Here is a 24,457-nt window from a genome sequence, read left to right as displayed (position 1 = left end):
GAACACATTAAAACAAAAACAAAAAACCAAGGACAAGCATTTCCAACATACACAAAAGAACAGGACTTTTCATATGTAAAGAGCTCTGACAAACAAACAAGGAGAAATCAGCACTTCCCGATTTCCATCCAAGTGCCCGACAGTTTATCCAATAACCCCTAGGTCTCCAGTGCCTACTCCAGCCTCACTCGTTTTCTTTCCTCTAAGGAATGCCTGTGACTCCAGCCTCTCCCAGCACCCACTTCTGAGCAGCCCCTGGAACTCCCGTTCAGTCATCAGAGTGTAGAGTTGCTGGCATCCTCCTTCAGGTTCCGTTTGGGGCACGGAGCAGTAAGTCCTTCCCTCCTGAGTCCTGAGTCCCCCTCTTCTGCCACAGCTTGAAGTCCAGTCCTCAGGGCTGGCAGGAGCTGGGCTGTGCGAAGGCGGAAGGGTGCTGGGGCTGGGAGGAAGGGGAGGGTTCCCTGGCATTCCAGGCCCAGCCCTGCCTACTCTGTGTCTTGCTAGCTGCGAAGATCGCCCCAGCACCTTCCGTGGAGAGTGGGAATGAGGGTCAGCTGTGAGGCAGCGCAGTGGCAACACCGCAAGGGTGTCCGCAGTCCACCTTCCCCAGGACGAGGGTTGGGAGGGAAGGCGCTTGGCTGGGGAAGGGCACCTGGGCCTCTGCAACGCAGACTGACAGAAAGCACGCGTGCATGCCTGCCCCAGTGAGCTCGGGTCGGGCGACCCGCACCACCTCCCAGGTACCCAGCCCCGCGCCCTAACCGCAGCAGTGCCCAGCGAGGACTGCGAGGGACGAAGGCTTCGGGCACCAGCTTTCTGCGGGGGCGGGGCCTCTGGGCTTGTGGGCGGGGCCTCCCGGGTGTGTGGGTGGGGCCTCTGGGGTGGGCAGGGCCGAACTGGGAGAGGCGGGGCCTCAGGGCATGGGCGGGGCCTCTGGGAGTGCGCTCTTCCTGTGCATGCGCCCTGACGGCCCAGCAATGGCGGCGCCCGAGGAGTCGTTGAGGAAACGGAAAACCGGGCACTCGGACCCGAAGCGTGAGTCGCCGCCCGCGCCGGGGCGTGACCCCGCAGGCTCTCCGGCTCACCTCCACGCGGGCACCTTCTGGCTGACCCGGATCGTGCTCCTGAAGGCCCTAGCCTTCGTGTACTGTGAGTTCCAGGCGGGTCGGGACATCCGCCAGCGTCACCTCCGAGCCCCACGACCCCCGCCCTCCCTCGAGAACCCCCACGCAGCCCTCCTTCCTGCCGGGACCGGGCGAGGCGGGGCGGGTGGGGCAGGACGAGGCTTGCTGGCGATTGCGCACCCGGCCCTGCCCCTGTCGCCCGCCCCGAGCCTCCGGCCTGGGCTCCCGGGCTCCCGGGCTCCCGGCCCCTCCCGCAGCCCCGAAGTTGCTCGGCCGCGCCCGCCAGGACCGGCTGGGGGCTGGCCCAGGAGCTCGCAGGTGAGCTGGGCAGGTGCAGGGTCCCCCGTGCGTGGGCAGGTCGCGGGTCTGCGTCCTGGCTGCGGGCGGGGGGCGGCCTGGAGAGGCGATGGCTCCCGCTGCCCCGGCTCAGGGCTGTGCTGATGGTGAAGGTTCCCACTCTTCCTGCCCACTGCCACTTCCCTACCGCGTGCAGCCCCTGCCAATCCGGGGAGCCTCCGGAGCCTCCTTCGCGCCTCCTGAGGGCTCAGGGAAGGTGGCTGGCTGGTTGTGGGTAACACCCCCCAGGGGCACCGAGGAAGGAGAACTGTGCAGACCCCAGGCACAGTTAGTGCCTGAAGCATAACTCACTGCTTACGATATCTAGCTTATCTATATATTCATACTTAGTCCTACATAATCTTTCTATATAATCACATACGTATTGTAGTCGGAGCTGTACTGACACATTCAGTGCTGATTTATAGAATCCTTCCGTATAACCATACAGTGGTTTGTAGCAGAAGGACGCCTAGAGCAGTCACAGAACAGAAGCAGTACATGGGAAAACAGCCAGGCCGGGACGAGAACCAAAGACCCAGGCGGTGGCGTCCCTGCCTGAAAGGGTGTACGCTGTATGGCAGGCTTAGAGCAAGAGCCTCTCCTCCTGATAAAGGAGTTATAGTACCCTGCATCCAGTTCCTGTGGAAAGTAGGCCTCAGGCTTGAGATCCTGGAAATAACCAAGGGAGAAGAACCCCTCTGGTGTGACCAGTCACGGCGGCTGTACACCCTGTCAGTCTTTTCTCGCTTCTGTGCTAGCTCAAATCATCCTCCCATAAATATCTTAAGAGAAGAGCACAAGTCTGTCAGCTCCCACTGCATTGGCTTGCAGTATCCTATTAGAAATACTTTGAAGTCTCCCACCCTCAGATAAGAAGTGTTACACACGACACCTGTTGCACACAGCCCACCTCCTTGCCTCGGTGACCTAATGGGGGTGGACCCCTTTTCTGTACACAACCCTCTACTACTGTGCACGGCACGGCCACCTACTGCGCACGGCCCACCTCTCTGCGCAGGTGACATAATGGGGTGGCCCCCTCGCTTGTCACTCACGCGATTATGTATGCCCTATTACTAAGCCTGTAGATGGTGACCTCACTTACGGCCCTTCCCCCTGCCTGTACCTAATAAATGCAGACGCTTCTACATGTTCAGGGCCTCACGTGTCTCCACTCACAGGTGGCGTGGCCCCCCGAGTCCAGCTGCTCTTCACCAGTTCTTTAGTGTCCTGTCTCTTAACTGCTTAGATCCTGCACTTCAGCACAGCATAAGGGACACTCCACGACCCTGTGGGGCCCAGCAGCCCTACAGCTGGTGGCCAGGCTGGAGTTTCTTCTTGAGTGCTCTCAACTAACTCAGCCTGCCAGCAGAGGCCTGGGGCAGCTCTCAGAACCTCATCAGATGCAGACTCAGCCTGCGTCTCACTCAGGGATGCGGTTGGCCCAGTCCACTGGCTGAGACCCTTCACCGCACAGATGTGTGGCACCCGCCCGTGCGGCCCGCAGAGCAGAGTTCCGAGTAAAGTCACTTTACGCTCAAAACCTCTGGACCCCTGGCCAGGGGCAGCTGGCGATTCCACCTCCCTTTCATCCACCCCAGTCCCTACAGCCCAGAACTGGTTTGTAGAGAATGGTCCTGTGATCATGGGGACATCCGTGGACACACGGATACATGTTTCATAAGCCCAACCTGTTGGCAGCAACAAAGCCCAAACTCTGAAACTCTCAAATGAGCCTGGAAGTGAGGGGAGAGTGCCAGGCAGAGATGCAGCCGGCGGGGCACGTGGGCAGTCACCCTTCTGCAGGGCTCCGGAGCTGCTGGCCCAGACGTTGCCCAAGCGTGGCTGTGGGCTGTGGGCATATCTCCATTTCCCTTCGTCGCTCCTTTGCACAGCTTCTGTCCCACACGCATTGCGGGAAGTTTGGTAGTGTCGCCGTGCTGAAGTGGTGCTCACTTTGACATTTTGTGTGATAACACAGGCTACCTCCTGGTGCTAAGTGGAGATGCACTATTCACTACGAGGTTTTCTGTGAGACTGCAATATCAGCGTCCACTCCGTCTCTCCCTCTTTCTTTAAAGCAATTATTTTATTTTATTTTGAGACGGAGTCTCACTCTGTCACCCAGGCTGGGGTGCAGTGGTGCGATCTCGGCTCACTGCAACCTCCGTCTCCTGGGTTCAAGCACTTCTCCCGCCTCAGCCTCCCGAGTAGCTGGGATTACAAGCGCCCACCACCACCGGGCCAATTTTAAAAATATTTTTAGTAGAGACGGGGTTTCACCATGTTGGCCAGGCTGTTTCTCGAACTCCTGACCTCAGGTGATCCACCTGCCTCAGCCTCCCAGAGTGCTGGATTACAGGTGTGAGCCACTGCTCCCAGCCTGTAATTATTTTAAAAGGTAGCTCTTCCCTCCACAGTATTAAACAGTCATTCTAAACGTTGATGCTGTCACTTAGCACACGAGGAAATAGAGATAAAGCCGAAGCCACGAGGCGCTAATAGGCCTTCCGCAGGGGAGCCTGAGATGCAGCGGGAAGTCCCCGCGGCCCTGCCTCCTGAGCACAGCTTTCCAGCTCAGCCTCTTTCAAACGAGCCGAGGCTCCTTTGATCTCCGCAGGGATTCTCTGTTCAGTTCAGAAGGAACCGCTTTTGAGCCACTGGGCCAAGCGGATATTTAAAGGCTGGTGCCCAGCCTTGGACATTCTCTTTGACCTATGCAGCTTTTTCTCTCTTGTGAGTAAGTACATTTGGGGTAGAATCAGTGTTTTCTGCTGTATCAAGGAACCAGTTTCCCATCTTCCAGGGACATGGTTTTCTGGCTGAGATGGCCCAGGCAAGCAGGCAGTCATCCTGCGCTTATCTCCTTCTAGAAAGTTCTGGATTTTACTGGGACTGTGAGCGACTCCCTGTCCCTCAGAATCCCAGGGTTTTCCAAGTTGCCATAGAGGTTCTCCAAATATTTGACTGGATGTTGAATTTTACAATGTTTGTAGCTATCAAAACACTTGTAATTAAACACAAATGTGTCCTGCAGAAACTCCCCTTGTTAAATGACATTGAACTGAGACAGGCTTACCTTGGGCAAATTGTCTCAGCAGCCGTGTAATAAAGATATAAAGATCAGGAGAACACAGAAATACCTGCTCTGTCAGAGAAGCCTCAAAGCCAGACCCGGAGAGGCCGGCTGCCGGCAACAGGCCTCTGCATCCAGCCTGACTTTGCGTCCGTCCTGGTGCTGGCTCCTTCACCCACAGGCCTGGGCATTTCCGTGTGCTGCCACCAAGGTGTGTAGGTGCCAGGGTGTGCTCACCGCACATGGATGTGCATGCCGCGAGCGGCCTGGGGTGTCTGCCGTGCCCTGCTGTGCTGTGGGGGCCGGAGCGTGTCACTGGCGGAAAGCCGTGTTTTCCCAGCTCGGAGTTGGAGCCCCCACCTGTCATCCTGACGTGTGGACCACAGTCTCTAGTGCGATTACTGTGTTGAACAGATGCTGACGTACCACCTTGCCTGGTGCCGACCTCCTGGTGCCAGCATCGCTACCCTCGGTGGACAGTGAGCAAGCAGGGTCAGCCGCCAGCCGGCTGTGCAGCAAGCGTCCGTGGACCTTGGAACTCCGCCCTGCCCTTCATTCACTGTGCTGTGTGGCCTGCGTGTCCTGGATACCGGGTTCACATCTGGGCAGCGGCTTTCTCAGGCCGTGAGGGCCCCTGTGAGGACCGAGGCTGCTGAGGCGGTTGGGGACGGCAGATGCTGAGCATCCCCTCAGCACAGATGCCACTCCCAGGAATAGCTGAAGTCCAGATGAGTAAAAGCTCGTGTGACAGGAGTTTCTGGCCTGAGCAGCGGGACCTGGGTGCCGTGTTCTTGGTATAGGGGCAGTGCCGGCTGCCCTGGGTGCCGGGGCCTCCTGCAGTCAGGCCTGCTGCCGCCTGTGTGTGCAGTGAGGAAACTGATCCCGACAGCGGGCACCCTGCCCAGGGTCCCGGGGACAGAGGGCAGAGCAGCCTGAACCCTCAGTGTCCTGTGGCAGGGCCCCCCAGGGTAGTGTGCTGACCTTGTGGCCCTGCAGAAGATTGAGGCTGGCACTGGTCAACCCTGCAGTGTGAGGGCATGTGTGGCAAACAGCTGGTCTGGAGCCTCATCAGCCAGGCTGGCTCCTGGATGCTTGAAATATCCCTCCCAGGGGGCCTGGGCAGGTCGGGCCATGGGCGGTCACAGGCAGCTTGCGCTGGACTCGTGGAATTTCCGGAGCCCTGCATCTGTTACAGCGCCAGTGGGTAGACCTGGATCCCTGGCGAGGTGGAGGGAAGGACAGCCTTGCGGGTGCTCCTGAGACGCCCTAGGCCAGAGCTGCCCACGCCAGCCGAGTTCTCTGGACAGCCTTGCGAGTGCTCCTGAGGACGCCCTAGGCCAGAGCTGCCCACGCCAGCCGGGTTCTCCGGACTGAACTCATGTTGCTTACTACTGACGACAGTCACATAGACTATGTACACAGTGCATTTCTACCACCTCAGAAATGAGGTGTTATCTGGAAATGGTGTAATTACAGTTGGTCAGAATTGGGTTGATTGCAGTTCACTGCAGAGAACTTTCTGGAAACTTGTGACGGGTGGAAGCCACACCTTAGCTGTGTGGCCTTGGCCAAGCTGCTCATCAAGACCTTCCTGTTACTGATGATGTGAGCGTGACCACGCAGGCCGTCCTGAGGCTGATGTGGGACTCCCCTCATGCGCACTTCCTGAAAGGCGGACCAAGGACACGCTAGCCTGGGAGACGACGCTTAGGCAGCCATGGTATATTTGAATGTCGGAAAGGACATTTCCTTTGACATCCAAACATTTATGAGATATTTTTACAATTCGGCAGGGATTTGTAGTGACGTGTGAAATGAAGACTGGGTGGTGCTGGCGTTTGCAGACTGACTTTGCTGACTGGCACTTCATGGGTGCCATGGTGTCCGTGCAGAGACCCTTTGGTCATGTGTTTGTCGGGGCCAAGCCCTGGACAGGCCCGGGAGGGACCACTCCAGCCAGGGCCGGCCACCCAGTGCCTGCACAGGGCGTGAGTGCTGGGGGCTTCGGAGCACATGCTGCCTGCTGCCTCTGGGGCAGATGTCACCTGCGCTGGTTGCAGTGAGAGGCTAGAGCCCCAGCCGATGAGCCGTGGTGCCTGCATTGCTCCCGCAGTGTCCCTGCCACATGGGGCATCTCTTCCTGACCGTGGTCCTCTGACCCTGTGGCCTCTGCCCTCCCTGGCGTGAGCTGCACTTGCTCTCCGTGGCTGCCCATGCCCTGCAGCCTTCAGACCAGACTTAGGCCTCGTCATGTGTGGACTTCTGACCCCGCCCGGGGCTGGCTCTGGAGCCCTGCTCTCTGCTCCGTTTGCTGTTGGCACGGCTGATATTGCCCCGGTTCTGGTGGTGTTCTTGTGCCCGTCTCCCTCCAGCTGCTTGCAGCCGGGGGAGGGCTTTCTTCAGGCTTCTGTCCCCTTGCAGCCAGGGGGAGGGCTTTCTTCAGACCTCTGTGGCCTTGCAGCCAGGGAGAGAGCTTTCTTTAGACCTCTGTACCCTGTCTTCTAGGGGCATCTGCTGCTCAGTGAAATGTGCCTAACGTGTAGCAGGTGGTATCTACCAGTGCTGAGTGTCAGTGTGGGACACTTTTCTAGCCACACGCCTTCCCCACCTCCACCTGCCTCTAGCCCTGAGGTGTGGCCCAGCAGGACAGAGACTGCCACAGCCCTCCCTTGGTTATGTTCGTACTTCCTGGGCTGCTCTTGTCTTCCTGTTTGCTGGTGGATTCTCTTTTTGCTGGAGTGTATCCCCAGGCAACTTTTCCAGAAAGGACCAACTTGCCCTGGTCTGCAATTCTCCATCAAAGCCGCTTTCCCTCAGAGCTTTGCAACATTCAGGAGGCATCCTCAAGCATCTGACTCTTGTTCTTCCCCCTGGAAGCTTCTAGAGTCTCAGTGCCTTGCCCTCCTGCTCTTCCACGCTTGCTCTCTGTCCTGGTTATTTATCGAGGAGTCTCTGAGGCTCTGTTTCTCTCTCTCATAGTGGCCTCGATGAGCTCTTCAACCTCAAGACTTGTCCTTGGCTCTGGATGAGGCTGTTCTGGCCCCACCCCAATCTGCCCACGTGCTCCAAACACCACCCACCCCAGCTGGGTTCTGAACAGGATGGGTGGGGGCCCCTCTCCTGTCTAGCTTCCCAGGTTGGACTGGAACCTGGTAAAGTCCCTCGATGAAGCTGAGTGGAGAAGAACACGGGTTCCCCCAGGCCCTGGGAGCCGAGCACTACAGGGAGCCCACCGATTGCCTGGGTTACCCATGGTTGCCCACCCAGGCAAGCGGTGGATTCCGTGTGGCGTGGGCTTGCCCACCGCACACACAGTAGTAGAGTAATGGGATGGCCTGGGCTGCGGAAGGAATGCCCGACACTGGCAGGAATGGGGTTTTCCATGCCGTCTCCGGCTCCATGTAGTCATGTTGAGTCCCTGGGTTAGATTTATTTTGAAAATCCGATCTCGGGGGGATCTCCAAGCTAGTTTTGTCCTTCGGGTGCGGAGCCCGTGCGCTGCGCGCTGGTGTCTATTCTGTGCGCTGCTCACGGCCCTTCCTTCTGTTCCACGTGGGGCAGTTTTAACGCCTCTCCCCGCATGCTCCGGCGAGGTGAGGCGCGGTGAGATCAGTAGTGTGTCTCGCCACAGCCCTGCTGGCTTGGCGTCCTCCTCAGATGACACCCAAGGGGCGGCGGCGACGTGGCAGGCAGAATTGTTTCACCCGTGTTTGCTAAACTCGCAGCTGTTCTTCAGAAAATGTGAGGAGAAAATGACACCAAAAAGAATACTGGAAACTCTGCCCAACTCGGTTTTGTTCTGAGCTTTCCGTGGCTCTAAGAGCTCATGGGAAATGAGTCATTTCTCTCTTCTCCCGGCCACTTGAGTTCTAATGAAACGCACCACTTGGTTTTACAAGTTCTTCTATAAAATGCTTGCTTGTTTGAAAAGCAAACAGCACGGCCCTACCTTGGAGCTCTGCAGCACATGCGTTTAAAGAAAAAATACCTTAGGTCCCGGGGCAAAGGCCCAGCATCTGACCATGGTCAGTAAGAACCATCCAGCAGAGAACGCCACTTCTGGGCTGGTTCTGTTTTAATTTTACAACAATTTATCCAAAAAGGGAAAACTAATTTTTTTTCTTTCTGATTCTTTGTTTTTGCTTTTTTTTTGAGATGGAGTTCTGTTCTTTTGTCCAGGCTGGAGTGCAGCAGCGCGATCTCAGCTCACTGTAACCTCTGCCTTCCAGGTTCAAGCGATTCTCCTGCCTCGGCCTCCTGAGTAGCTGGGATGATAGGTGCGCGCCATCACACCTTGCTGGCCGTGCTTGCTGTTGGCTGCATGTGTGACATGGTATTTCCTGGTTGCAGCTCCCAGGTCAGGCTCAGGGTCCCCGTGAGAGGCAGGTGGTCGCCATGGCTCCCTGTCACCTCCGCGTGGGGCGGTGAGGGGGCTTTCCAAAGCTTGGCTGGTTGGTTAGTTTTGCTCTGAGAGCCTGTGATTTTTCGAAATTTTTGCTGCTTCTTTTTATGTAGCTATTTTTATAACATGAGTAGAGATTGAAATAGCTTTTTTCTGTGAAATCTCAGTTCAGTCTGTCTTCATTCTTCCTGATAAGCGGGAAATAGATTATGTGTCCTGCCCTGGAGTCACTGATTGAGGCTGTTGCTTTGCTGAGGGCCACATCTTGTTTTCCTCTGTGGCCCTGGAGTTTGCCTTGTGGCGAGGGGCGGGACACATCCACCGTTCAGCCAGCGCCTATCAGGTCCCTGTGGGAAAGGGGTCCCAGCTCCGAGGACGGCTGGGTCCTGGAGTGTGCGGGGCTGAACAGTCACCACCTGTGTTTCTCCCACCAGCAGACATGCCAAAACATGCATAGGCACATGCCTGTACACATGCACATACATGTATACATGTGCATAGTGCACACACATACACCTGCACGTGAATGCATACATCTATACGCATGTGCACACATGCACACAGACACCTGCACATGAATGCATACATCTATACACATGTACACACATGCACACAGACACCGGCACGCATGCACACGTGCACACATGGAGACCCGCACACATGTATATGTGTGCAGTCGTGCACAGAGACCCGCACACATGCACATACATGTATACGTGTGCACTTGTGCACACACAGACCGGCACACATGTATACACATGCACACGGAGACCTGCACACATCAATGTAAATTTATACATGAGCACATGCATACATGCATGCACAGAGTACGCGTGCATGCACATACATACACACATGTGCACACGTGGGCACATGCACACGGAGACTGCACACATGCACATGCATGTATGCATGTGTACACACATGGATAGCGGCACATATGCACATAAATGTATACATATGCACACGTGTATGTTCGCAGACACCTACATATGTGCATACATCTGCATACGTGTAGACACACGGAGACCTTCAGACATGCACATGCATGTATACACGTGCAAGTGTGTGCAAAGACCTGCACACATGCACACACAGATATCTCCAGACATGCACATTCATGTATACATGTGCACATATGTACAGACACCTGCACACACAGGTACACACACTGGCCTGAGCTCCTGTGGAAGCTGCTGGTGCAGACCCTGCACATGTGGTTGCTGGGGCTGAGGGGCCCTGCTGCAGGGTGTCCTCTCTGTTGCTAGGAAGGTCAGGGCTCGCGACTCAGGTCCCTTCTGCTGGTGGTGGAGGCAGGAGGGGTGTGGGGAGCCTTCTGCTGCAGCCCCGTGTCCTGTCCCATGTCCACCCTGTGTCGTGCCCCATGTCCCACTGCATGTCCACTCTGTTTCCCATCCTGTGTCCGACCTGTGTCTGCCCTTTCTCCACCCTGTGTCCCTTCCCATGTCCCACCTTGTGTCCGCCCTGTATCCTCCCCATGTCTCACCCTGTGTCCACCCTGTGTCCCTCCCCGTGTCCACCCTCTTCCTCCTCACTTCGAGCTGCCCCCCACTGATCTGCCATCCCCAGCCCCTTTAGGGGTCACCAGCCTGGCCCTTTTGTCACCCAGCGCCCTGCCGTGCTCTGCCTGTGGCCCTGCCCCACTGCTCTGGAGGGAGGCTGCTCCTAGCCCTTCATGCCGGGCACTGACTGTGCAGAGGGTCTTCAAGGAACCTTTACTTTTTAACATTTTTTACTCTTCACCAAACTGTGCTCAGTGGCTTTCCCATCCATGCCCTTCCTGTTGTGGGACCCAGTTTTGTCCTGGCATCTCCTCCATCCTCCCTGGTCTGTGACAGCCTCCCAGACTTCCCTGCATTTCACTGCCTTGACCGTGTCAAGCAGGCCTGCCATGGAGTCTGTAGAGTGTCCCTCACTTGGGGTCTGTCTAGTGTTTCTCACTGTTGCACTGGGTGATGGGTTTTAAAAGAGGCCCATGGAGGTGCAGGGCCCTTCCCGTCACACCGTATCAGGGTCCTGATGTCCACATGGCTTTCTGATCACCTGGCCAAGGTGTGTCCGCCAGGTGTCCCCTCCGTGAAGTCCCTGGTTTCCCGCTCACTCTGTCCTCTGGAAGCCAGTCACTGAAGGACTGTCTGCAGACGGTATGTGGCATCCCTCTGAGAAGATCTTGTTACTTGTTTCTGGTCATTTGTTTTGACACTATGGACCCATGCCCATTTATTTTCACTCTGGTTGGTAATCCAGCGCCGTCACTGTGAGTTGTGTCCGGGTTGTGACCCAGTGTCGTCACTGAGTCCATGTCCGGTCCATGATCCGGCGCCGTCACTGTGAGTCCGTGTCCGGGCTGTGATCCGGCGTCGTCACTGTGAGTCCGTGTCCGGGCCGTGACCCGGCGCCGTCACTGTGAGTCCGTGTCCGGGCCGTGACCCGGCGCCGTCACTGTGAGTCCGTGTCCGGGCCGTGACCCGGCGCCGTCACTGTGAGTCCGTGTCCGGGCCGTGACCCGGCGCCGTCACTGTGAGTCCGTGTCCGGGCCGTGACCCGGCGCCGTCACTGTGAGTCCGTGTCCGGTCCGTGATCCGGCGCCGTCACTGTGAGTCCGTGTCCGGTCCGTGATCCGGCGCCGTCGCTGTGAGTCCGTGTCCGGGCTGTGACCCGGCGCCGTCGCTGTGAGTCCGTGTCCGGGCTGTGACCCGGCGCCGTCACTGTGAGTCCGTGTCCGGGCTGTGACCCGGCGCCGTCACTGTGAGTCCGTGTCCGGGCTGTGACCCGGCGCCGTCACTGTGAGTCCGTGTCCGGGCTGTGACCCGGCGCCGTCACTGTGAGTCCGTGTCCGGGCTGTGACCCGGCGCCGTCACTGTGAGTCCGTGTCCGGGCTGTGACCCGGCGCCGTCGCTGTGAGTCCGTGTCCGGGCTGTGATCCGGTGTCGTCGCTGTGAGTCCGTGTCCTGGCTGTGATCCGGTGCCGTCGCTGTGAGTCCGTGTCCGGGCTGTGACCCGGCGCCGTCGCTGTGAGTCCGTGTCCTGGCTGTGACCCGGCGCCTTCGCTGTGAGTCCGTGTCCGGTCCGTGATCCGGCGCCGTCGCTGTGAGTCCGTGTCCGGTCCGTGACCCGGCGCCGTCGCTGTGAGTCCGTGTCCGGTCCGTGACCCGGCGCCGTCGCTGTGAGTCCGTGTCCGGTCCGTGACCCGGCGCCGTCACTGTGAGTCCGTGTCCGAGTTGTGATCCGGCGTCGTCACTGTGAGTCCGTGTCCGAGTTGTGATCCGGCGTCGTCACTGTGAGTCCGTGTCCGGGTTGTGATCCGGCGTCGTCACTGTGAGTCCGTGTCCGGGCTGTGATCCGGCGTCGTCACTGTGAGTCCTTGTCCGGGTTGTGATCCGGCGCCGTCACTGTGAGTCCGTGTCCGGGCTGTGATCCGGCGTCGTCACTGTGAGTCCGTGTCCGGGCTGTGACCCGGCGTCGTCACTGTGAGTCCGTGTCCCGGCTGTGACCCGGCGTCGTCACTGTGAGTCCGTGTCCGGGCTGTGATCCGGCATCGTCACTGTGAGTCCGTGTCCGGGCTGTGACCCGGCATCGTCACTGTGAGTCCGTGTCCGGGCTGTGATCCGGCATCGTCGCTGTGAGTCCGTGTCCGGGCTGTGACCCGGCATCGTCGCTGTGAGTCCGTGTCCAGGCTTTGATCCGGCGTCGTCACTGTGAGTCTGTGTCCGGGCTTTGATCCGGCGTCGTCACTGTGAGTCCGTGTCTGGGTTGTGATCCGGCGTCGTCACTGTGAGTCCGTGTCTAGGTTGTGATCCGGTGTCGTCACTGTGAGTCCCTGTCCGAGTTGTGATCCGGCGTCGTCACTGTGAGTCCGTGTCTAGGTTGTGATCCAGTGTCGTCACTGTGAGTCCGTGTCCGGGCTGTGATCCGGCGTCGTCACTGTGAGTCCGTGTCTAGGTTGTGATCCGGTGTCGTCACTGTGAGTCCCTGTCCGAGTTGTGATCCGGCGTCGTCACTGTGAGTCCGTGTCTAGGTTGTGATCCGGTGTCGTCACTGTGAGTCCCTGTCCGAGTTGTGATCCGGCGTCGTCACTGTGAGTCCCTGTCCGAGTTGTGATCCGGCGTCGTCACTGTGAGTCCGTGTCCGGGCTGTGATCCGGCGTCGTCAATGTGAGTCCTTGTCCGGGCTGTGATCCGGCGTCCTCACTGTGAGTCCGTGTCCGGGCTGTGATCCGGCGTCGTCACTGTGAGTCCGTGTCTAGGTTGTGATCCGGTGTCGTCACTGTGAGTCCCTGTCCGAGTTGTGATCCGGCGTCGTCACTGTGAGTCCGTGTCTAGGTTGTGATCCAGTGTCGTCACTGTGAGTCCGTGTCCGGGCTGTGATCCGGCGTCGTCACTGTGAGTCCGTGTCTAGGTTGTGATCCGGTGTCGTCACTGTGAGTCCCTGTCCGAGTTGTGATCCGGCGTCGTCACTGTGAGTCCGTGTCTAGGTTGTGATCCAGTGTCGTCACTGTGAGTCCGTGTCCGGGCTGTGATCCGGCGTCGTCAATGTGAGTCCTTGTCCGAGTTGTGATCCAGTGTCGTCACTGAGTCCGTGTCCGGGCTGTGATCCGGCGTCGTCAATGTGAGTCCTTGTCCGGGTTGTGATCCGGTGTCGTCAATGTGAGTCCGTGTCCGGGCTGTGATCCGGTGTCGTCACTGTGAGTCCGTGTCCGGGTTGTGATCCGGCGTCGTCACTGTGAGTCCGTGTCCGGGTTGTGATCCGGTGTCGTCACTGTGAGTCCGTGTCCGGGCTGTGATCCGGCGTCGTCAATGTGAGTCCGTGTCTAGGTTGTGATCCGGTGTCGTCACTGTGAGTCCCTGTCCGAGTTGTGATCCGGCGTCGTCACTGTGAGTCCGTGTCTAGGTTGTGATCCAGTGTCGTCACTGTGAGTCCGTGTCCGGGCTGTGATCCGGCGTCGTCAATGTGAGTCCTTGTCCGAGTTGTGATCCAGTGTCGTCACTGAGTCCGTGTCCGGGCTGTGATCCGGCGTCGTCAATGTGAGTCCTTGTCCGGGTTGTGATCCGGTGTCGTCACTGTGAGTCCGTGTCTAGGTTGTGATCCAGTGTCGTCACTGTGAGTCCGTGTCCGGGCTGTGATCCGGCGTCGTCAATGTGAGTCCTTGTCCGAGTTGTGATCCAGTGTCGTCACTGAGTCCGTGTCCGGGCTGTGATCCGGCGTCGTCAATGTGAGTCCTTGTCCGGGTTGTGATCCGGTGTCGTCACTGTGAGTCCGTGTCTAGGTTGTGATCCAGTGTCGTCACTGTGAGTCCGTGTCCGGGCTGTGATCCGGCGTCGTCAATGTGAGTCCTTGTCCGAGTTGTGATCCAGTGTCGTCACTGAGTCCGTGTCCGGGCTGTGATCCGGCGTCGTCACTGTGAGTCCGTGTCCGGGCTGTGATCCGGCGTCGTCAATGTGAGTCCTTGTCCGGGTTGTGATCCGGCGTCGTCACTGTGAGTCCGTGTCTAGGTTGTGATCCAGTGTCGTCACTGTGAGTCCGTGTCCGGGCTGTGATCCGGCGTCGTCAATGTGAGTCCTTGTCCGAGTTGTGATCCAGTGTCGTCACTGAGTCCGTGTCCGGGCTGTGATCCGGCGTCGTCAATGTGAGTCCTTGTCCGGGTTGTGATCCGGTGTCGTCACTGTGAGTCCGTGTCTAGGTTGTGATCCAGTGTCGTCACTGTGAGTCCGTGTCCGGGCTGTGATCCGGCGTCGTCAATGTGAGTCCTTGTCCGAGTTGTGATCCAGTGTCGTCACTGAGTCCGTGTCCGGGCTGTGATCCGGCGTCGTCAATGTGAGTCCTTGTCCGGGTTGTGATCCGGTGTCGTCACTGTGAGTCCGTGTCTAGGTTGTGATCCAGTGTCGTCACTGTGAGTCCGTGTCCGGGCTGTGATCCGGCGTCGTCAATGTGAGTCCTTGTCCGAGTTGTGATCCAGTGTCGTCACTGTGAGTCCGTGTCCGGGCTGTGATCCGGCGTCGTCACTGTGAGTCCGTGTCTAGGTTGTGATCCGGTGTCGTCACTGTGAGTCCCTGTCCGAGTTGTGATCCGGCGTCGTCACTGTGAGTCCGTGTCTAGGTTGTGATCCAGTGTCGTCACTGTGAGTCCGTGTCCGGGCTGTGATCCGGCGTCGTCAATGTGAGTCCTTGTCCGAGTTGTGATCCAGTGTCGTCACTGAGTCCGTGTCCGGGCTGTGATCCGGCGTCGTCAATGTGAGTCCTTGTCCGGGTTGTGATCCGGTGTCGTCAATGTGAGTCCGTGTCCGGGCTGTGATCCGGTGTCGTCACTGTGAGTCCGTGTCCGGGTTGTGATCCGGCGTCGTCACTGTGAGTCCGTGTCCGGGTTGTGATCCGGCGTCGTCACTGTGAGTCCGTGTCCGGGCTGTGATCCGGCGTCGTCACTGTGAGTCCGTGTCTAGGTTGTGATCCGGTGTCGTCACTGTGAGTCCCTGTCCGAGTTGTGATCCGGCGTCGTCACTGTGAGTCCGTGTCTAGGTTGTGATCCAGTGTCGTCACTGTGAGTCCGTGTCCGGGCTGTGATCCGGCGTCGTCAATGTGAGTCCTTGTCCGAGTTGTGATCCAGTGTCGTCACTGAGTCCGTGTCCGGGCTGTGATCCGGCGTCGTCAATGTGAGTCCTTGTCCGGGTTGTGATCCGGTGTCGTCAATGTGAGTCCGTGTCCGGGCTGTGATCCGGTGTCGTCACTGTGAGTCCGTGTCCGGGTTGTGATCCGGCGTCGTCACTGTGAGTCCGTGTCCGGGTTGTGATCCGGTGTCGTCACTGTGAGTCCGTGTCCGGGCTGTGATCCGGCGTCGTCACTGTGAGTCCGTGTCTAGGTTGTGATCCGGTGTCGTCACTGTGAGTCCCTGTCCGAGTTGTGATCCGGCGTCGTCACTGTGAGTCCGTGTCTAGGTTGTGATCCAGTGTCGTCACTGTGAGTCCGTGTCCGGGCTGTGATCCGGCGTCGTCAATGTGAGTCCTTGTCCGGGTTGTGATCCGGTGTCGTCACTGTGAGTCCGTGTCTAGGTTGTGATCCGGTGTCGTCACTGTGAGTCCGTGTCCGGGTTGTGATCCGGCGTCGTCACTGTGAGTCCGTGTCCGGGTTGTGATCCGGTGTCGTCACTGTGAGTCCGTGTCCGGGCTGTGATCCGGCGTCGTCACTGTGAGTCCGTGTCTAGGTTGTGATCCGGTGTCGTCACTGTGAGTCCCTGTCCGAGTTGTGATCCGGCGTCGTCACTGTGAGTCCGTGTCCGGGCTGTGATCCGGCGTCGTCAATGTGAGTCCTTGTCCGAGTTGTGATCCAGTGTCGTCACTGAGTCCGTGTCCGGGCTGTGATCCGGCGTCGTCACTGTGAGTCCGTGTCTAGGTTGTGATCCGGTGTCGTCACTGTGAGTCCCTGTCCGAGTTGTGATCCGGCGTCGTCACTGTGAGTCCGTGTCTAGGTTGTGATCCAGTGTCGTCACTGTGAGTCCGTGTCCGGGCTGTGATCCGGCGTCGTCAATGTGAGTCCTTGTCCGGGTTGTGATCCGGCGTCGTCAATGTGAGTCCGTGTCCGGGCTGTGATCCGGCGTCGTCACTGTGAGTCCGTGTCTAGGTTGTGATCCGGTGTCGTCACTGTGAGTCCCTGTCCGAGTTGTGATCCGGCGTCGTCACTGTGAGTCCGTGTCTAGGTTGTGATCCAGTGTCGTCACTGTGAGTCCTTGTCCGGGTTGTGATCCGGCGTCGTCAATGTGAGTCCGTGTCCGGGCTGTGATCCGGCGTCGTCACTGTGAGTCCATGTCTAGGTTGTGATCCGGTGTCGTCACTGTGAGTCCCTGTCCGAGTTGTGATCCGGCGTCGTCACTGTGAGTCCGTGTCTAGGTTGTGATCCAGTGTCGTCACTGTGAGTCCTTGTCCGGGTTGTGATCCGGCGTCGTCAATGTGAGTCCGTGTCCGGGCTGTGATCCGGCGTCGTCACTGTGAGTCCGTGTCTAGGTTGTGATCCGGTGTCGTCACTGTGAGTCCCTGTCCGAGTTGTGATCCGGCGTCGTCACTGTGAGTCCGTGTCTAGGTTGTGATCCAGTGTCGTCACTGTGAGTCCGTGTCCGGGCTGTGATCCGGCGTCGTCAATGTGAGTCCTTGTCCGGGTTGTGATCCGGCGTCGTCACTGTGAGTCACGGCCGCTGGCCCTCTGGCTGGGCAGAGCTGGGGTCTGTGTGTCACTGCCTCGTTTCACAGACACGGTTGTTTCTCTGTTGTATCCTCCCGTCTGTAGGTATGTGACGGTGAACCTGGTCCGTCCTCTGTCTCTGACTCTCACCCGGCAGACGGCGTATGCAGCCTTCCCTCCTGGCTCATCTGACTCCTCCCTCTCTGCGAGTGAGAACCTGGCTCCCCCGCTCCTGTAGCCTTTGCTCAGCCCTGGTGCACGTGCACAAACTGTCCACCCAGGCCCCGGGAAAGGCGCTGGCGTGCAGCGTTTGTGTACAGCTCCTCTGTGCTTGTGGTCCTCACTCAGACCATTTTCTGGGGTTGCCCGGGCGGCTCCTGCCCTCTGGTCAGTGTGGTCTGAGTCACCTTCGTGCGTGTGGAGCCTGCACTCCATCTGCATCCCCCGACCCGTTGGTTGGGTCTTTCCGCGATACTTTGTGTGCGTTAAAGTTGATCTTGTGTAATGCTCAGTGCTGTGGGCTTGCCAAGTACATCGAGATCTCTATCCCCCAGCTCCAGCCCCCAAGTCCCCCGTGCATGGGGGTGACCACTACCCCCCAGCAGCCCTTGGCATGCCCGGGTCTGTCTTCCATCCCTCCGGTTTTGCCTTTTCCAGTGTGACGTACAGATGGCCTCACGCAGTCCCTAGCCTGCTGGGTCTGGATTCGTTTACTTAGCAGCATGCGCTTGGATCCACCCAGGTTGTTGCCTGAACCAGCGGCTGCTGCATTCTTACTGTGAATATGACTCTGTTGCAGCAGTGCTCCCCCGGTTGTTTATCCACTTCCACTTTGAGGGACATCTTCCTCGTTTCTGGCTTTTAGTGATGACGAGGACAGCTGCTGTGAGCGTCTGCACGAGGCTTCTGTGTGAACGCGTTTCCAGGTGGAGCCCCTGAGAGGCTCAGTGGCTGGGCTGTAGGTCACCCTTCATTCCCTGGGTAATACGTCACCTGTCTGCCGTCCACAGCGGCGCACCACAGGCATCCCCAGCACAGCGAGGGCACTCGTGCTGTCCAGAACCTTCCAGAGCATGGGGCACCATCCATTTTTAATCACTCTGGCCACAGTGACACGTGTGGTGACGTCACATGGTGGTTTTAGCTGGCGTTTCCCCGTGACGAATGGCGTTGAGCGCCTTTTTATGCTTTGTCTGCCGTCTGGACCCCTTTCCCTGTGAGAAGCAGACTGCTCCCGTGTCTGCTGAGGTCTGTGGCCTGTGTCTGTTCTTCCCACCCTTAACACTGGGCTGTTTGTCCTCTGACGATCGAGTTTAAGGGCTCTCGGAATGTTCTAGGTACAGGCCCTTTATCGGAGGTGCTTTCTTCCCGACTATGGCCTGTTGCTTCATTCAGTTCAAAGCAGATTTTCAGATCAGAAGTTCTTCATTTTGATGAGTTCAGTTGACAGTTTTTTCTTTCACAGATGATGCTTCTGGTGTCGCCTCTGAGGACTGGCTGCCAGGCCTGCCACGGAGTTTCTCCTGCATTTCCATCTAGAAGCCTCACGCTCTTGTGTTTTACGTTTAGGTCCGTGACCCTTTCTCAGTTAGCTGTTGTGTAAGCTGTGAAGTGTGTTCAGGCCCGTCTTTTTCCATGTGGACATCCGTTTGTTCCCGCATCGTTGTCAGAGACTCGTTTCTGTTTTATTTATTTTGTAGAGACTGGCTCTCACTCTGTTGCCCGGGCTGCTGTGGAACTCCTGGGCTCAAGCAGTCCTCCTGCCTCGGCCTCCCAAAGAGCTGGGCTGACAGGCGTGAGCCACCACTCCCGGCCCAAGACTGTTCTTTCTCTGTGGAGTTGTCTGTGAACCTCTGTCAGGATGTGTTCACTCTGTGTGTTCGGTTGGGAGCCGGGGGGTCTATGTCTGGGCCCTCTCTTCCATTCCACTGAGTTCTGTGGCTCTTCTTTAACCGACATTGTGCTGTATTCATGTGGTCTCCATTAGCTTTTTAATGAGTCTTGAAACTGGGTAACACGAGTCCTCACCTCTGTTCTTTTTCAGATGATTCTGGCTATTTTAGTGCCTTTGCCCTCCCTTGTACCTTCTAGAATCAGCTTGTCAGCATCTGCAGAAGCACTGACTGGGTGTTTTGGTTCAGATTGTGCTGAATTTATGAATAAAATGGACACTGAATGATTTCGATCCTTCCAATCCATGAAGATGGTCTGTCTCTTCATATGTTTAGATCTTGCTTTAGTTTTTTTGATCAGTGGTTTGTAGTTTTCCATGTTCAGGTTCTGTTTACATTTTTTCGATTTATAAATGCATGGGGAGAAGTGCAAGTACCAGCTTCCTACGTGCCTGTGCAGACACTCACCCCAAACCAGCACGCACGTCTATACCAACACAGACCCCAGACCAGCACGCACATCTACACCGACACGGACCCCAGACCAGCACGCACGTCTACACCGACACGGACCCCAGACCACCATGCACGTCTACACAGACACTCACCCCAGACCAGCACGCACGTCTACACTGACACGGACCCCAGACCAGCATGCACGTCTACACAGACACTCACCCCAGACCAGCACGCACGTCTACACAGACACAGACCCCAGACCACCATGCACGTCTACACAGACACTCATCCGAGACCAGCACGCACGTCTACACAGACACTCACCCCAGACCAGCACGCACGTCTACACAGACACGGACCCCAGACCACCATGCACGTCTACACAGACACTCACCCCAGACCAGCACGCACGTCTACACCGACACGGACCCCAGACCAGCACGCACGTCTACACAGACACTCACCCCAGACCAGCACGCACGTCTACACCGACACGGACCCCAGACCAGCACGCACGTCTACACAGACACTCACCCCAGACCAGCACGCACGTCTACACAGACACTCACCCCAGACCAGCACGCACGTCTACACCGACACGGACCCCAGACCAGCACGCACGTCTACACAGGCACTCACCCCAGACCAGCACGCACGTCTACACCGACACGGACCCCAGACCAGCACGCACGTCTACACCGACACGGACCCGAGACCAGCACGCACGTCTACACCGACACGGACCCCAGACCAGCACGCACGTCTACACAGACACAGACCCCAGACCAGCACGCACGTCTACACAGACACTCACCCCAGACCAGCACGCACGTCTACACAGACACTCACCCCAGACCAGCACGCACGTCTACACAGACACTCACCCCAGACCAGCACGCACGTCTACACAGACACTCACCCCAGACCAGCACGCACGTCTACACAGACACTCACCCCAGACCAGCACGCACGTCTACACAGACATGGACCCCAGACCACCATGCACATCTACACAGACACTCACCCCAGACCAGCACACACGTCTACACCGACACGGACCCCAGACCAGCACGCATGCCTACACAGACACAGACCCCAGACCAGCACGCACATCTACACAGACACTCACCCCAGACCAGCACGCACGTCTACACCGACACGGACCCCAGACCAGCACGCACGTCTACACAGGCACTCACCCCAGACCAGCACGCACGTCTACACCGACACGGACCCCAGACCAGCACGCACGTCTACACCGACACGGACCCGAGACCAGCACGCACGTCTACACCGACACGGACCCCAGACCAGCACGCACGTCTACACAGACACGGACCCCAGACCAGCACGCACGTCTACACAGACACTCACCCCAGACCAGCACGCACGTCTACACAGACACTCACCCCAGACCAGCACGCACGTCTACACAGACACTCACCCCAGACCAGCACGCACGTCTACACAGACACTCACCCCAGACCAGCACGCACGTCTACACAGACACTCACCCCAGACCAGCACGCACGTCTACACAGACACTCACCCCAGACCAGCATGCACGTCTACACAGACATGGACCCCAGACCACCATGCACATCTACACAGACACTCACCCCAGACCAGCACACACGTCTACACCGACACGGACCCCAGACCAGCACGCACGCCTACACAGACACAGACCCCAGACCAGCACGCACGTCTACACAGACACTCACCCCAGACCAGCACGCACGTCTACACCGACACGGACCTCAGACCAGCACGCACGTCTACACCGACACGGACCCCAGACCAGCACGCACGTCTACACCGACATGGACCCCAGACCAGCACGCACGCCTACACAGACACGGACCCCAGACCAGCACGCACGTCTACACAGACACTCACCCCAGACCAGCACGCACGTCTACACCGACACGGACCCCAGACCACCATGCATGTCTACACAGACACTCACCCCAGACCAGCACGCATGTCTACACCGACACGGACCCCAGACCAGCATGCACGTCTACACTGACACTCACCCCAGACCAGCACGTACGTCTACACCGACACGGACCCCAGACCAGCACGCACGTCTACACAGACACTCACCCCAGACCAGCACGCACGTCTACACAGACACGGACCCCAGACCAGCACGCACGTCTACACAGACACGGACCCCAGACCAGCATGCACGTCTACACCGACACGGACCCCAGACCAGCACGCACGTCTACACCGACACGGACCCCAGACCACCATGCACGTCTACACAGACACGGACCCCAGACCAGCATGCACGTCTACACCGACACGGACCCCAGACCAGCACGCACGTCTACACCGACACGGACCCCAGACCACCATGCACGTCTACACAGACACTCACCCAGACCAGCACGCACGTCTACACTGACACTCACCCCAGACCAGCACGCAGGTCTACACCGACACGGACCCCAGACCAGCACGCACGTCTGCACAGACACGGACCCCAGACCAGCACGCACGTCTACACAGACACGGACCCCAGACTGGCACGCACGTCTACACCGACACGGACCCCAGACCAGCACGCACGTCTACACAGACACGGACCCCAGACCGGCACGCACGTCTACACAGACACGGACCCCAGACCAGCACGCACGTCTACACCGACACGGACCCCAGACCGGCACGCACGTCTACACAGACACTCACCCCAGACCAGCACGTACGTCTACACCGACATGGACCCCAGACCAGCACTCACGTCTACACTAACACGGACCCCAGACCAGCACGCACGTCTACACCGACACGGGCCCCACACCAGCCTCCTGCACGTCTACACCCACACGGACCCCACACCAGCCTCCTGCACGTCTACACCCACACGGGCCCCACACCAGCCTCCTGCACGTCTACACCGACACGGGCCCCACACCAGCCTCCTGCACGTCTACACCCACACGGGCCCCACACCAGCCTCCTGCACGTCTACACCGACACGGGTCCCACACCAGCCTCCTGCACGTCTACACCCACACGGGCCCCACACCAGCCTCCTGCACGTCTACACCCACACGGGCCCCACACCAGCCTCCTGCACGTCTACACCCACACGGGCCCCACACCAGCCTCCTGCACGTCTACACCCACACGGGCCCCACACCAGCCTCCTGCACGTCTACACCCACACGGGCCCCACACCAGCTTCCTGCATGTCTACACCGACACGGGCCCCACACCAGCTTCCTGCACGTCTACACCCACATGGGCCCCACACCAGGGCCCCACACCAGCTTCCTGCACATCTACACTGACGCGGGCCCCACACCAGCTTCCTGCACGTCTACACCCACATGGGCCCCACACCTGCTTCCTGCACGCAGTAGAAGGCCACATGTACTTTCGGCTTGCTCTTGTGATTTTTTTATCATTATGCAGTATCTTCCTTTATCCCTGTGTTGTTCCTTCTTCTTAAATCTACTTTTATTTTATTTTATTTTTTTGAAATGGAGTGTCATTCTGTCGCCCAGACTGGAGTACAGTGGCACAATCTCGGCTCACTGCAACCTCTGCCTCCTGGATTCAAGTGATTCTCCTGCCTCAGCCTGCAAAGTAGCTGGGACTACAGGCGTGTGCCACCATGCTCAGCTAATTTTTGTATTTTTAGTAGAAACAAGGTTTCGCCTCGTTGGCCAGGCTGGTCTCAAACTCTTTGACCTCAAGTGATCCGCCTGCCTTGGCCTCCACGTGCTGGGATTACGGGTGTGAGCCGTCACACCTGGCCAAATCTCCTTTCTGTGATGTTAACAGAGCCGCTTCGTGCTGGGATTACAGGTGTGAGCCGCCATGCGGCCACATCTCCTTTCTGTGATGTTAATAGAGCCGCTCCGTGCTGGGATTACAGGTGTGGGCCGCCATGCGGCCACATCTCCTTTCTGTGATGTTAATAGAGCCGCTCCGTGCTGGGATTACGGGTGTGAGCCGCCATGCGGCCACATCTCCTTTCTGTGATGTTAATAGAGCCGCTCCGTGCTGGGATTACGGGTGTGAGCCGCCACACGGCCACATCTCCTTTCTGTGATGTTAATAGAGCCACTCTGTGCTGGGATTACGGGTGTGAGCCGCCACGCCTGGCCACATCTCCTTTCTGTGATGTTAATAGAGCCGCTCCGTGCTGGGATTACGGGTGTGAGCCGCCACGCCTGGCCACATCTCCTTTCTGGGATGTTAATAGAGCCGCTCCGTGCTGGGATTACGGGTGTGAGCCGCCACGCCTGGCCGCATCTCCTTTCTGTGATGTTAATAGAGCCGCTCCGTGCTGGGATTACAGGTGTGGGCCGCCACGCCTGGCCACATCTCCTTTCTGTGATGTTAATAGAGCCACTCCGTGCTGGGATTACGGGTGTGAGCCGCCATGCGGCCGCATCTCCTTTCTGTGATGTTAATAGAGCCGCTCCGTGCTGGGATTACAGGTGTGGGCCGCCACGCCTGGCCACATCTCCTTTCTGTGATGTTAATAGAGCCACTCCGTGCTGGGATTACGGGTGTGAGCCGCCACGCCTGGCCACATCTCCTTTCCGTGATGTTAATAGAGCCGCTCCGTGCTGGGATTACGGGTGTGAGCCGCCACGCAGCCACATCTCCTTTCTGTGATGTTAATAGAGCCGCTCCGTGCTGGGATTACGGGTGTGACCCGCCATGCGGCCACATCTCCTTTCTGTGATGTTAATAGAGCCGCTCCGTGCTGGGATTACGGGTGTGAGCCGCCACGCAGCCACATCTCCTTTCCGTGATGTTAATAGAGCCGCTCCGTGCTGGGATTACGGGTGTGAGCCGCCACACGGCCACATCTCCTTTCTGTGATGTTAATAGAGCCACTCCGTGCTGGGATTACGGGTGTGAGCCGCCACGCCTGGCCACATCTCCTTTCTGTGATGTTAATAGAGCCACTCCGTGCTGGGATTACGGGTGTGAGCCGCCACGCC

At 58.1% G+C, this 24,457-nt stretch overlaps 1 protein-coding gene across 2 annotated transcripts in view; it reads left to right on the top strand.

Moving 5' to 3' along the window:
* The first annotated feature begins 956 nt into the window (after positions 1 to 956).
* LOC135269092 (lipase maturation factor 1-like) overlaps positions 957 to 24,457 on the top strand; it is an 83,224-nt gene continuing 59,723 nt past the window's right edge. For both annotated transcript variants that reach the window (XM_064362860.1, XM_064362861.1), the window contains exon 1: positions 957 to 1,149. In XM_064362860.1, coding sequence (XP_064218930.1) covers positions 957 to 1,149 — 193 coding nt within the window. The remainder of the gene's footprint in view (positions 1,150 to 24,457) is intronic.

This window comes from Aotus nancymaae, unplaced genomic scaffold, assembly GCF_030222135.1.
Source record: "Aotus nancymaae isolate 86718 unplaced genomic scaffold, 86718_ANA_hifiasm-v0.15.2.pri h1tg000049l, whole genome shotgun sequence".
NCBI classification, from domain to species: Eukaryota; Metazoa; Chordata; class Mammalia; order Primates; family Aotidae; genus Aotus; species Aotus nancymaae.
This window is presented reverse-complemented; position numbering and strand designations above follow the sequence as displayed.